General features: G+C 49.1%; 1 protein-coding gene across 8 annotated transcripts in view; it reads left to right on the forward strand.

Annotated features, from left to right (window-relative positions):
* FRMD4B (FERM domain containing 4B) overlaps nucleotides 1–14322 on the forward strand; it is a 132410-nt gene that overhangs the window by 81094 nt on the left and 36994 nt on the right. For all 8 annotated transcript variants that reach the window (XM_064724094.1, XM_064724090.1, XM_064724095.1 and 5 more), the window contains 2 exons: nucleotides 9848–9904; nucleotides 10808–10830. In XM_064724094.1, the coding sequence (XP_064580164.1) occupies nucleotides 9848–9904; nucleotides 10808–10830 (80 nt within the window). The remainder of the gene's footprint in view (nucleotides 1–9847; nucleotides 9905–10807; nucleotides 10831–14322) is intronic.

Here is a 14322-nt window from a genome sequence, read left to right on the forward strand (position 1 = left end):
AGCCAGGGGTGTCTGAATAGGAGCATCCCCAGCTCCATGAGGGAAGTGGCTGATGCTCACTGATGACAGCCAGGAATGTTCCCTGCCATTTCTCAGTCCTTAATCCAGCTCCAGGAGGTTAGCCTGCCTCAGCTTGGCTTTTTGATTTTGCCTTTTTTTCCCTTTCCTTGTTGTATTCTTAGAGTGAGGAACCCCCAGTGTGACAAAAGCAGGAGCTCACACCCAGCCCATGTGTCCAGGACAGCTCCCAGTGCCAGAGGATGCCCTGCCAGGGCAATATCCTAACCTGGATCTCTGCAGGAAGCCTGTGCTCTGTGTGGGCCAGGAATGTGGTTTGGGAGAGATGCTGCAACACCTGGGCTGTGCTAAGCCCTGCGTGGATGAGATTGCTTCAAAGTCAGTTGTGTTTCTTTGCTTTCACAAAGGTGTTTCCAAAGTTTTCACTGCAGCTTTTCCCTATAGGGAAAACCCAAATCCAGGGTGGTGCAAGTGCCTGATGCTTGAGTGCTCTTGTGACATTCCTGAGCACTGGCATGTGTTGACAGCACAGCAGAGTGTGGGTACCTGTGCTCCCTTGTCTTTAGGGGACAGGGATGTTTTTGTGAGCGGGGGCGGGGGTGATGCTGCCCTGTGTGTGCCATGGGGATGCCAGTGCTCCTGCTGGCACGTGGGGCACACCAGGAGAGCCAGGCACAGCCAGCACAATGGCAAAGCTCTGTGCCAGCCCTTCCTGTGCAGGGGATTTATCCTTGGCTTGCAAGGTGCAGAGGCTGCAGCAGAAATGTATTTACAGTATTCTTTGAGATGTCTGTGTGTGAAATCCTGTAAGGGGCTGTTTCTAATCAAAGAGAATGGAATCCTCCTAAGAAAGTCCAGCACCTCTGGGGTCAGGCTGGAGCTGCTGGGCAGTGTGTGCTGGCTGTCTTGTAACAGCTGAATAAAAACTTAGGGTAAACACTATACCATTTTATATTCTTAGTTACATAATATATTACAAAATATGATCATGAGTAATAAATAATGAAATCAAAACCTGCATGACAGCTCTGAAAAGGGTGAAGGCTTGCTTGGTGTTCTGCAGTGCACAGCCATGATTCTCTTCCTCACCTTTCAACCCCACATTCCTTCTTGCAAGTCTCTCTGCTCCTTTCTGCAAATCAGGTACTGCTTCACCCTGCCAGGACTTGGAGGAATCTGGGCCTTGTGCATTTTGCAATCTCTGTAGACATTTTGGCAAGGAAGGGACAGGATAGACAATAAAATCTCAGCTGCCAAAAATGCATTTCTTTCTACTCCCCACCCACTCCCCCACCTCTGTGCTCCTCTACTGTCAAAGCTGCTTTGTGCCTCTGGGACCTTTGCTGGCACGTGCCAGGTTTGTGCATCCTCTGTGGCCTGTGCTGCTCTCTGTGCAGTCTCCTCTGCCTGTGGGGAGCTGGGGGAGACCCCTTTGCCTGAGGCAAGAGGGCTGAGACCTCATTTTAACTTTTGTGAAGCCCCCTTTGCATGTGAACAGAGCACAATGTGTGCTGCTGCACTTCGTGCCCCCTCACTGCACAGAGCTTGGCATCCAGCTGAGACAGCAAATGCTGCCAGAGCTCTCACCCTGCCCTCTGCCATGCCAAGCTGCCCATTTTCCCCCTGGTCTGGTCCCTCTCAGTGCTGTGTGGTCCCAGCAGCTGGCTGGCTCCTGCTCTCCAGCATCCACGCTCTTGGAGCTTGGAGAACTCACTTCCATTGCCAGGAACAGCTTGGACCACCGAGGTGGGAGCTGGTGGTAATTATATATCCAGGTCTGTGCAAGTGCTTTCCAGTCACTTGGTTAAAAACTCGTTTATCCACATGTATTTTGGGAGAATGCAAAGGCTGGAGTTGCTTTGTGTACATCTGGGCTCTCTTTTCCAAGCCTTTGAGTATCGCTGCCTGAGAGCCTTCAGTGGTGACAACTTCACTTTAAAAGCCTTCTCACCCACCATTGACTTCAAGAAGCTGGGTTAAGATTTATAGCTGTCTGAAACCTGCTGGAATTCAGGAGAGGGGCAGCCTGGTGCAGTGGGTATCTGGAATGGCTGTGTTTGCACAGGGAGCTCTGTAAATGTAAAGTGTTCAGTGTGTTATTGCACAGCCCATGACCATAGCTGGGATGCTTGCAGGGAGGTGGGTCAGAGCTGGTCACGCACATGCTGGTGATAAATTTGGAAAGATAAATTAGTCTTTTCTTCTTCTGAAACAGCCAAGTTTGGAAAAATAACACCCTACTTGGCTAGCAAAGCACTGTCAAGTTTATTATGCATTAGGGCCAACCTCCATATAGCTCTGCAGTCGTATGGTTGAGTCTTTGCCAGGCCTTAAAATATGTTCTGTAAACTAAGATCTTGGTCAAGTTGGCGGTGTTCCCCATTTCCTCTGTATCTCTGGGTGTTGGGGGGTTTATTTAAATTCCCATTTGTTTCAAGGACTTGTAAGAATTGCCTAAAAAAAGGGAAAAGTTAAAGGAAATGTAAGTTTTCAGGGCAGTCTGTGCTCGCTCCATGAACAGCAATGCTTGTGAGCACTTGGCAGCCTGGGGACCAGTGCTTACCAAGAAGAGCTGTTGAAACAGACCCCTGGTGTGAGCATAAAGCCTGGCTGGCTCCCAGCTCCTGGGGAGCACAGTGGTCATATATCAGAGAGCTCTCGAAAGTTTTATAATGGACATTTCCTAATTCTCCCCCACCTCCAGGGAGAGGGGAAGGTTCCCATGTAGCCCTGTAACACAGTGCAGTCTGATCCTAGCCAAGGCCATTAAACACCCTCTGTCCCTTGCCTGAGTCGGCTGTTCTGCTCCCAAAGGCAGCACATGTGAAGCCCAGGTTGAGGTTCAGCAGGAGCAGTTGGCTTTTTGCTCCTCCAGGGCTGTTCTCTGCTGTGGGTTCTGCCATGGCACCACCTCCATGGCCCAGCCTTCGTGTCAGCAGGTGAGGAGGATGGAGCCTGTGAATAACATGTGACAGGACCCCACTGTGATGTAGCTTGGCAGATGTCCATGGGGCCCCCATTGTACCCCCAGAGACCTCACCTGGGGCTGTGCTGGTGGCTTTGGCCATGGTGTGGGGACAGTCCAGGGCCTCCTGCGAGTGCTGAGGTTGATCCAAGTCCTGCTCTAAAAGGTGCCCCAGGGACCTGTGGGGCTCCTGGGGAGGTGCAGGTTGTGTCCCAGCTGGGCTGGCACATTGAATATGAATATTCAATTGATTTGCAGCCAGAGTTCTGTTCCTCACATCTCTGGATGTAGTCACCTCCTCCTGGGACTGACAACTGGGTTAATTGCCATGGAGAGTCCTGCACCTTTGATGTCCTGGCCACAGAGCAAAGGTGCTGTGACAGCTCAGCCAGTTCTGTTGTGTGTGTTGATATCTCACCGTGATGGTGGGGTAGGAAAGCAAAAGGCTGTGATTATATGTTAAGGCTAATGATACTTGCTGTGTGCCCTGGTTTGGAAACCAGAGAAGTCTTCAGGCCTTTCCCCATTCTCTGCTTTTACTCTTGTATTAAGAAAGCAGCAGTAAATGTGTTCCTGTTGCACTGTGCAGGTGAGTCCTGGAGTAGCTGCTCCTGTCCCTGGAGTTTCACCTAAGTGTTTGCTGAGGCACAAAAAAGGCAGAAGGAAATGAATGAGAGTGGCTGGCAGAGACAGCAAAATAAAGGGTGTAACAGGGAAACCTGAACCTGTCCCTTACCATTAACAGCTTTTATTTTTGAGCTGGGTTGGCCTCAGCCCCTGGGGTGGGAAGCAGCAGGAATGGCCAGGGAGGAGCAGCATCAGCCTCTGCACACTGAGCTGTGCTTGGTCTCAGCCTGTGCTTGGTGTGAGGGGCTGTGGGGTTCCATACACGAAATAGAAGATACCATCGACCATCTCAATGCTGTGGAGCAGCTGTGAGGCTTTCTGAGCCACCCAGGCTGCAGGGCCCATGGGGGAAATGCAGCACAAGTGGAAGTCTGAAGTGTTTCTCCCAGGAAGGTCAGGAGGAGCAGAGTGCCATTTGCTCCTCTAGCAGCTCGTATTCCGCTGCTTTTGTGCTTTGCTTTACCTCCCTGACGTGCTGGAGGCTGACACTTGCTTTGCTGTGCTTTTTCTCAGCTCAGTTTGTGTCCTTGGAGCCGAGTCCCAGCTCAGGTGCTCAGCAAAGCCTGGAGCAGCTGCTGCAGGAGGGATGGGATGGTGCCCCCAGTGCCCTGCAGGGCAGTGAGAACAGCAGGTGACAGCACCAGGGCTCACATGTAGGTGTGAGTGCTGGTAATTGGGACAGGCAGTTGAAAGCTGGAGTTATCCATGTGTTTGTCTCTGTGCAGTAATTAATTCCCCAGCACAGGCAGGGTGAGTGGCAGCATCTGCCTGACCCAGTTCCTCCTGCACAGCCTGTGTGGTGGAACAGGTTGTGGCCAACACCCACTGCCCTCCCCAGCCTGGCACAAAAAAGCCTTAAAAACACTGAAAAGCTGCTCAGCTTTCTGCACTGCTGGGCCGTGCCAGCCCATCTCAGGACACAGAGCAGGGATCTGCATCCCTGGTGGGAATCACCTCCGTGCTGGATCAGGGCACGGGGTGCTGCCACGGCTTTGTTCCCTTGTGCTGGCTCCACACCCAGCTAATTGCCTGCCTCGGTTTGGGTCCTTTCTTTCCCTCTGCTAATTGCACCCTTCTTTCAGCTTTTTTTAAAGCACCTTTCAGTAATCACTGGTAATTATATTCAGTCTTGTGGCTGTCTCGAGGCTATTCAATCATGGTGTGTGCATTTTTGGGGGTGTCTTTGGCTAACACAATTTTTTAAGGAATTAGTTTGAGGGAACAAGTGTGTTGGTATCTCAGATCTGCTGGTGAAATGATTTTGTTGTCAGCCTTTAACCTCTGGAGGTTACATGTGGTCTGAACAAACCATGTCCATTTCCACTTGTTGCTCTAAAGAGTTAAACATGACAGTTCCTGAGTGTGCTTATTTTTTTAAATCTGCTTTAATCTGAGTTTACAGCCTAAAGATTTGCCTAACACAGTTAATGCTCATCTGACTATCATCACTCTTGATCTGAGTTTTCATCAGGATTTCAAACTTGTGTCTCTATGGCAGTAAATTCTAGTGTGGTTGCTGTGTCTAATGAGGGTTCAGTGCTCTATTCATGACTAAGCTTGTGATTTTTATCACATTCTAAGTCTATGTCTGTGTAGCAAGAGCTCCTATCTGAACTGGGGGCTGAATTCTGCCCATGGGCACTGAAGGTTGAGTTGTTCTTAACCAAATGCTGAGATAGTGACCCACTCCTGCTCTACAGTAATTGCCAACCAGTTTGGACACCTGCTGCAGCCTTTTATTGCTCTGATGTTTATCAGGATGACAAAAGCCAGCACCTGAATCCGCTGGACCGAGTTCAGTGTTTAGATACGCCAGTGGTCTCCTGGCTGAATCTATCTCACTGGTTAAAATGATCAGCCCCTGTGCAGACTCTAATTGAAAAATATCAGTTTCATCCCCTCCCTGGGGCTGCAGTCACCAGTCTGTTTAAACTCATTTACATCTCAAATGTAGAAGAGTCAGATTCCATTATCTGAATGACATACATCTGCTTAACCTCGTGCTGCTGACCTTGTTCCCACTTGGATAAATTTAGGAAAATCTTCATCTTCAACATGTGGCTCTGGGAACCCTGGCTGCCCTGGCTCTCAGGGCCCCCTCACTTGCTCACTGAAGTCTCTGCTGGAATTACCCCGGCAATGGCAGGCAATAAAAATTAATCTTCTTACAGTCATTTTCCTCATCTATTTTTGAAATATGACCTTGCTGATAAAGCAATACTAAGACAGAAACCCCCATCTGCCAACCTCCAGGCTGAAGGATGATTATAAAATCAAAATATTGCCTGAGTGACTGAGAAGAGTCATGGTCCTGCACTGCAGAACAGCACATATCACTGTCTGGATTTGTGTCAAGCCAAGGGCTGTCCAAACTCCATGACAGCCCAGGGCAGAGCTGGATTACATCACAGCAATGGCCAATTGGTGAGCCAGATGGCAAATAATGTTACATTATGATGAAAAAGTACTTGCAGGCTCAGAGGGAATTGCCCAGGACAAGACTGTCACTTGGAGAGCATTAGTCTGTCAAACACAGGCTGAGCTGGGCTTTGGCATCCTTGGCTTCAAATCCTTGCTCTGCTGCTTAGCTACTGCAGCACTTCAGGACAGTCCCCTCACTTCCCTGCACCTTTTCCGTGATCTTTAATCCCTTTAAAGGGTGGGTTGTTCTTTATGTTGGTTGGTTGGGTTTTTTTTGGTTTTTTTTTTCTCCTGAGCCTTGCTTAGAGTGGCCCCAGTCTCCTGCCACTGTTACTGTGTGGTGGCAATAACTGTGGTGACAATAACTTGGCTGGTCCACCCTCTTGTGAGGTTTGCAGCAGCTGGAGAGAATGATGGCAGCCCTGCCCCTGGGGTGATCTGATTGTCCCCTTTGCTTGGTCAAGACACCTGCAACATCTTCAGGAGGTCAATTTAGGGAGGATCCTCTTGCCTCTTCACTCTTTACAGCTTCTAAGCAAATGCATTTGAAGCTGAGAGCACTGGCACAGCAAATCCCTCACTCAAAGCAAAGATTGAAACTTCCTCACCTGGAGAAGCCAGTCCCCCTTCATGCTCCCTTTGGTCTCCTAAAACCCTAAATGAAGTGGTTTGTGGCATCACTGTTAACACTTGTGGCCGTGCCATGGCAGCCAGTAAAGTGACCAGAGTTTCTTAAGGCCAGTGTCTAGGAAAAAGCAAACAAACGCAGAAGAGCGGCCTCATAATTACTCTTGCTAATTAGTTAATGGCTGTGAGGTGCTGTGAAGATGAGAAGTGAGGAGGTGCTTGGTTATGAAGTCCCAAACACCCCTGTGAGGCCAGCAGCAGCTCCTGCTGTGGGTCAGCAGACTCTGCTGCAGCAGCTCTGAGTGCTCTGAGCTTATCTGGGAGCCAGCAGTAAATCAAGAGGGCTTTGGAGAGTTAAATCTCCTTGAGTTTCTTGTAGGCTTAAAAGGCAACGAGCCCCATGTAGCTGACTCTGCCCTGGGGCAGAGCTGTGCTCCTGGTGAGCTTTTAAAGCCCCTTCTGTCCCTGTTTTCCCTGATTTTGTGATCCAGGGCAGCTTTGCTGAGCCAGATCTCACCTTCCCTGCTGAGCTGGGGTTCCCTGAGATGGCATTTTCTCATATCTGAGTTCTTTGTGTGCTGGTGAAGGACACCGTGGTGCTGGGGTGACCTGATCTCCTGTAATCCTCTCACCACCACAGCTGGCATCAGAGGTTGCTTGCCAGATGCAATTTAAGCTTTCAAAAAGCCAGCTCAGATGTGCATGACAAAGACTAACCTGATACAGACCTGGAAGTAACAAAGTGCCTTAAAATTGCACCTACATGAGGAGTTTTTGGGCTGCAATCTTGCCTCTTTTCTTAAGCACCAACATGAAAGAGATCTGAAGGAAGGATGCACTTCAAGCTATTTTTTTTCTCTGAACTTCTGATGTGCCCCTCCTCTCCTTCTAATAAAATATGTCTGGGAATGCTTTGGGGGCTTCTCCTGCATAGCTGGTGCCACACCTGTTGGGAAAGGGGAAATTCCTCCTGGTCTGCCTGTCAGAGAGGCCTGGGGGAGTGCTGCTGCTGGAATGTTTTATTGACAAAGCTGGCAAAAACACTTCCTTTCCATGAAAATTGAATTATTTGTTTGTTCAACTTTTGAATTTAGTCTCTGTGGGCCAGACCTGCAGCTGGGGTAAATTAGCTCAGCTCCAGATGTGCCCTAATATATTTTGAGATGTCATTTCCCTGTATCTGTATGTGATTCTGTAGATCTTGCTGCTGCCCTGGTTTTGGCATTATTTCAGCTTTTGGTCTGCTTTGTCTCCTCATTCAGCCAACAGATCCTGGGGGCTAAGGGTGTGTTGGGATCTCAGTGACATGAGGCAGGCATCATGTCCACTACCTGCATTTGCAGAAGGTCAATAAGAAAAATCTGAGTTCCTGGGCTGCTCCATAGGCTCAGGTTTGTGCTTTACCCACTGTTTGCAGGGTGCAGGAGGAGTAAAGAGTGCCACTGTCAGTGCATCTCCTTTGCTCTTCCAGTGTCACTGCTGGTCCCTGAGTACAACCAAGGCCAGGGGTTTTCCTGGTAAGAAACTAATGTGGAAAGTTTGTACTTAAGCTTGTAAGCAGGAGAAAAAAAAAGGATTCTTGTGTATTTTTGATGCTTTGGCACCTGTGGAGTTTCTGAGTACACAGTGCTGTTAGGACAGGGCTGGTTTTGGGGTGGGCTCAAGGCACAGGATATTTTCACCATGGGGTCCATGCAGTTTTTCTGAACATTGCTCTAGAGCTCCAGTGGAGTTGGAGGAAAGGAAAGCTGTAGGATGCAGACTGAGCAGGACAAAGGACTCAGTGATGCTGTCCCTGTGATTAATCAGTATGGCTGGTTTAGCATCAGGGGGCTGTGTACCACAGTCACAGCTAACAAGGAATGGCCCTAAAACTGTAAGCAATAAAACTCTTTATGGAGAGGTGGATGTAGTTCCTTGGTTTTCTTTTGGCTGGGCCAGGCCTATCCCAGGGGATACATGCACCCAAATGAGTGGAGAGCACAGAAATGAGCTGGGGAATAAATACTTTTCTTGTCAGGGGTTTAGATCTTGTCAAATACTGCTGTTTGTGGAGCTGATAGGTGCTCCTGGGTGCCATCCAACTGTGTATCTGCCATGCCCCATCCCTGCAAGTGGAACTTCAAAACCAGCAACCACCTTCAAACACATACTCACCCACCGGGTTCACTGACACATAAGCCACTGCTCTGCATTTTTTGGTTGGGGTGACCTTGGAGCAAAATAAAACCTCCAAAAATTAGACCACACCTCTAGACTGAGAGCAACCCCTCAACATGCTAATAGCACCCAGACCCAATACAATTGATCAATGGACCAAGCTCCCCCAGGGATAACAGTGGAATCGCAACACTTGCAGGGATGGAGCGACCTGGCCTGGTGGAAGTGATAGTGGAGCCCTGGAAAAAGTTAAAGACAGAATCTAAAATGTTAGGCTTTGTGCTTTCCCAGATCAACTGCACCTGCATAAGCAGTATGATAAATTATATAATTGTTAGATGTGATGATTGTTTAGTAATTCAATATAATTATTATATAACCATAAGAGGAATAATGAGAAACTATGTTGGAAATTCAGAGGGGCTAAATTTATGTATACAATAGAACAATATAAGTTTAATAATTAACATGAAAGTTATATAGCGATATAAAATATCGTTAGATAGAGTATAAAGACATGATCATTTCGGATGTATGGTCGGAATCAGATTTGGGTAATACCCCGATTCCCAGAGCGCTTTAATAAAAAGCACCGCATATAATCCCCCGTGATTATGTGTTTTTGAACGCCAACAGGAGGTGTCCCTTCCCAGGGCAGGGGGCTCGGGATGGGATGGTCATTAAGGTCCCAAACCCAGCCAGTCTGTAATTCCACAGATTGCAGTGTGTGAGAGCCAGTCTGTGATGCTGTGACCCTCTCCCTGAGGATGGGGTGTGCGTTAACATCCTTGGGGTGATGTCTGGCAGGTTGGGGCGCAGCAGCACGGGGCAGCATCCCGTGCAATGCAGCAGCAGCGTTCGTACGGAGGGCAGGGCTCGGGCTGGGGCTGGGCAGGACGGGCTCTGTGTGTGTGTCGGTGGCAGCGGGGACACGGGGCGGGAGCGCTGCTCCGGCAGCGCCGCCTCCGCCGAGCCCCCTCCTTCCCTTCCCTCCCTGCTGCCCGCTCACGCTCCGCTCTCTCCGCACAGGGACACATCGAGGTGGACAGCGAGACCGTGTTCAAGTTGGCCGCCCTGGTGCTCCAGGTGAGTGTTTGCCCCCGGCTCGGTTTGGCTCAGTTTATTCCCTTCCCGGAGTTTTTCCCTCCCCGCTCCGTACGGAGCCCCCGCAGGGTTGTTTGTGCTCTCCGCGGCAGAGGAAGCTGGAACACGCAGGAGTTGTTTTTGAAATGTTTGTTTGAGGAGTTTTAAATGGAAAGAGTAAAAGCTAATCAAGGGAAGTCATTTATCTGGGCAGGTTTCCATTCATTTTATCACTTAACTGTAATTTAAATGCATTCCAGAGATCTGGGAAGAAAAGTGTAAATATTGTAGCTCAATCAGCTCTGTTATGCCTGGGAATCTTCTTTTCCAAGCATATGGTTTTAATGCCTCTGTTATGTTAAAATATACAGTGTTAGTTTTCCCTCTCATTAATCTAGTTTTGCTCTAATGAGACTTAAACTTCAGTTATTTGCCACTTTCTATGAAATAAAATTCTGCCTTTAAAAAATTGGGGTTTTTCCCCCATTGCATTGTCACCGACAAAGTGCCACAGCAAAGCAGCAGCAGCCTGATCTGCCTGAACAGTTGTTTTCATCTCGAGTGAGCACAATTCCTCCCAAGTGCTGACCTGACTGTACAGCCAACCTTTGCCTGGATGGGAGAGGAGGGAGAATTGTATTTCACTCCTTGTGCACTAAAAGCAGCATTTGATTTGCAATGTGAAACTCATCCCCGTTTTGGAAGCAGTTTTATTTGTGCCGTGGGTGGATTGTCTGCAGCTGGGAGCACGAGGGGCCAAGTCCAGCTCCTGAGCACATGCAGGGAGTGTGGTGGGGGTCAGGATCTGCCTGCAGAGCTGTGGGAGTGGGGAAGTGAACAATGCTGGGAAAACCGAGGGTTTTGAAGAGATCGTGTTTTAATTCTGTCACTGTTTTTCAATTGTAGGAAGCTAAAGGGGACTATTCCAGGTAATAACATTTTCCTTTCTAATACTGGTGTGTTTGATGGATGTGTTTTTCTGTGTTGGCATTGTACTGCAAACAATCACGAATGGGGGTAAAGTCCAGCTGCGAGCAGTGCCCGAAGAAAGTGAAATGTGCTGCTGGGCTGGATAAAATCTGAGTCTGCAGGGTGAGTAATGCCTTTTGTGAGCAAGCTCTGAGTCAAAACAGTGTTTGAGGCCACCACGCTGTGCTCCCCTCCCGAGTGTGGGTGCCGCAGTGGGAGAAGGGGAAGCTCCCACACCTCCCTGCTGGGAAAACCTGTGCTTTGCCAAACTTTTGCCAAGCAAACCATTGCCTGTGCTTCTGCTGGCCTGTGTTTGGGTCCCTGTGGGTGACCTTGCCCACAGCCCTGAGCCATCAGCTGCCCTGGGATCAATGAGCCATGTTCTCCTGCAGCTGCCCCGGGGCCTCTCCCTCCCCACACTTGACCCAACACTTGTGTTCTGGCTGATGTGCATCCCCCTTGCTCTGTTTAAAGCTTCATCATCAGGCCTGCCTTCCCCTTGGAGGTGCTGCTTACCCAGCTCTGATTGTGATAAGGGGCTGAGGGGAGCTGGTGGGGTCACCTGGACCTGCTGGAGCCACGGGGAAAGACCTTCCATTAGAAACAGCTCGCTGAGCAAATAGAGATCCAGAAGATTGGCTTTGGTCACGTTAATATTTTACTGCTTGCTGAGTTTCCATGTGGGGGAGAAGTGTGTTTTACACTTTAGCTGCAACAGCTTTGTAGAGGGCTCAGTACAGACCTGTGTGCCCAAACGCAGGGAGCAAGTCTCGTTTGACTGCCTGAGTGGCTCTGCTTTCCCTCGAGGGGGCAGTTGTCAAGTAAATGCCAGTGCCAATCCCCAGACCCCTTCCCTTCAAAGGCCTGTCTGTTCTCTGCCAGAGGACACGCTCTGTGAAGTCCATCAGACCCCCTCCTGCTGTTCATTGGCATGCTGTCACACCTGCAGGGAGAAAAAGGTGGTTTTGGTCAGCTGGGTGGGCTGGCTGTGCAGACCATTTCTGTTCCTGTTCATGCTGCAGACCTGCTCTGTGACCCCCAGTACACTGCTTACACCTGCAATATGCTGCATTTTTCTCTAGAAAGACCCCTTATCTTGCCTGATCCCTACAGGGATGCCCTAAGCTTAGCTCAGCTAGGCACGGATAACTAGAAAATCACTGCTGACTCCACAATAAGTAACTTGTTAAGCTGAAGCAACTGGTGGCACAATTTTCTTGATTCTCAAGAACAGGGGTTAATGTTAAAAACCACCTTGGTGGTGAAAACCTCCCTTATGTGGTTTAAACTTAACACAGCCTCCTTATCATTTGCCATAAATAGGTTTGTAAGTATGGCTTCACAAGCCCAGGAACCGTGGCTGTTTTCCATGGACATGTTGCAAGGAGTGGATTGCCCTTGGTTACCTTCAGAAGTATTTAAAGAAAATTGTAGGGAAGAGCACTCTGCTACAAGAGTGATTTCCAAATGCAGCTAAGAGTCCCATGGAAATAGCTGCAGCAATTGTTCCCTCTGTTAAACTGAACATATGTTATACCCCTGTGGCAAATGAGCCCAGCCAGCTGTCCCAGTGAGCACACCAGGAGTGAGGGAATTCCATGTCACATATCACAAGTGGCCCTTTGGGCCAGTGCTGATAAAGCACTGGCTTAATTACCAGCATATCTTAACGAGGATACTGGAAGACTGTCCTCTGCTGCACAGCTTGCTGTGCTGCACAGACTGTGTCCCTGTGCAGTGCCTTTAGAGTGTTCTCTGCTCGCTGTCATTTGGACATTCTGCTTTGAATCACCTTCTGGAATGTGGCTCTTGCACCGCCTCCGTGAGAACATGCAGGTTGATTTTTCTGGTGCTGGATTAGTGCTGAATGAACGCCGGCAAATACAGGAATTGCCTGAAGTCCTGGAGATTAGCTCTGTGGAAGTGAGGATTGGGCCAGTCCAGGCAATGCTGGGGATCTCTTCCTGTGTGCTTTTTTTCACACACATCCCCTAGGCAGCTTTTCCATGGAGACACATCCTGTGGTGGGGTCACCATGTGGCATTCCCACTGATGTCAGCTCCGTACCAGGGCCCGAACACTGCTGTGTTTCTCTCCCGTGGTTCTACAGGAACCTCTTTCCCAATCCTCTGCTCAAATTCCCAGATAACACCCTGATGGCAGGGAGCAGCAGCCTGCTGAGAAACACCCTCCCCTGCCCCATGCTGAGTGGGTGAGCACATTCCTTGGAAATCTGTTTCTTTTCAGTGAGCAAACCTGACACGTGGGTGCTTGGAGAAAGTAAAAAACTTTTGATTTCTGCACCACCAGGGTCACTCTGGAGGGGCTTCACGGTCTGGTAGCACAGGCAGCATGGGAATAGCAAGGATTTTGGGGTTTGGTCCTTGCAGGTGCTTTGCAGGACCCCAAGGTCCTGAGCTGGGCTCTTAGAGGACAGGGGTTTCACAGAATCATGGAATGGTTTGGGTTGGAAGGGATCTTAAAGATCATGTAGTTTGTTATCTGGGGAGAGACTTCATGTAAGAACCACCCAAATCCCACTTTGAGAGGACCCTGGTTTTGAAGACATGTTTATAATCTGGGAAGAGACTTTATGTAAGATGAACCATCCCAATCCCACTTTGAGAGGACCCTGGTTTTGAAGACATCTTTATAAAACTAAACTGCATGCTTCAAAATTGCACCCCCAGCATGTCCTGATTTGGACAACTCAAGATTCTCAAAAGCCACAACTGCCTTTGGGACACAGGAGGAATGAGGAGCAGAGGTGGCAGCAGGCCACCATGTACCATTTCCTTTTCCTGTTTACCCAACTGGTGATCCCAGCCAAGATAATTCCCTGCTGTGTGTGATGAAGAGGATGTCACAGGGATGCTCAGTGAGTTGTCCCTCTTCCCCTACCTGGGATGGGGTCAGGGCTGCCCTGGGCAGAGCAGGACAGTCCTTGGGCTCTGCTGTCCCCAGGAGGGGCTGCAGGACAGTCCTGCAGGGCTGGGATGCTGCAGATTCTGCCCCTCTGCCTCCCTGAGCAGCCCTGGGCGCGCTTTGCTCAAGAGGAAGGATGTAACGCTGGCTCATGTTTGCTTTTCACGACTCATGCACGGCTTCCAGTTGACTGCTCCTGTGTTTCAGCTGAGTTCCCAGCACTTTTTACCCAGCTCCTCCTGCAATAGGAACCCCAAGCAGGCATTAGTCATTGATTGGAGTTTTGAAACTCTGTGTGAGTTAATTGCGTTTCTCCACTCTCCTATTTGCAAATGAAACAGAAAAATCTGCAGGCCTGGTTTTATAAAGTCTTGGGTTTTAAACTCTATGTAAAGGTTTTGGAAAGATAATGTGATTCAAATTGCAGCTTCTTGCATGGCTCAGTTTTGGGGGGAAAACGTACATACTCTGTTTATTTTGGAAATTTTATTTGAATTTTAAAGAGACAATGTTTTGGCAGTCTGTTA

The sequence above is a fragment of the Zonotrichia leucophrys genome, chromosome 12 (assembly GCF_028769735.1).
Source record: "Zonotrichia leucophrys gambelii isolate GWCS_2022_RI chromosome 12, RI_Zleu_2.0, whole genome shotgun sequence".
NCBI classification, from domain to species: domain Eukaryota; kingdom Metazoa; phylum Chordata; class Aves; order Passeriformes; family Passerellidae; genus Zonotrichia; species Zonotrichia leucophrys.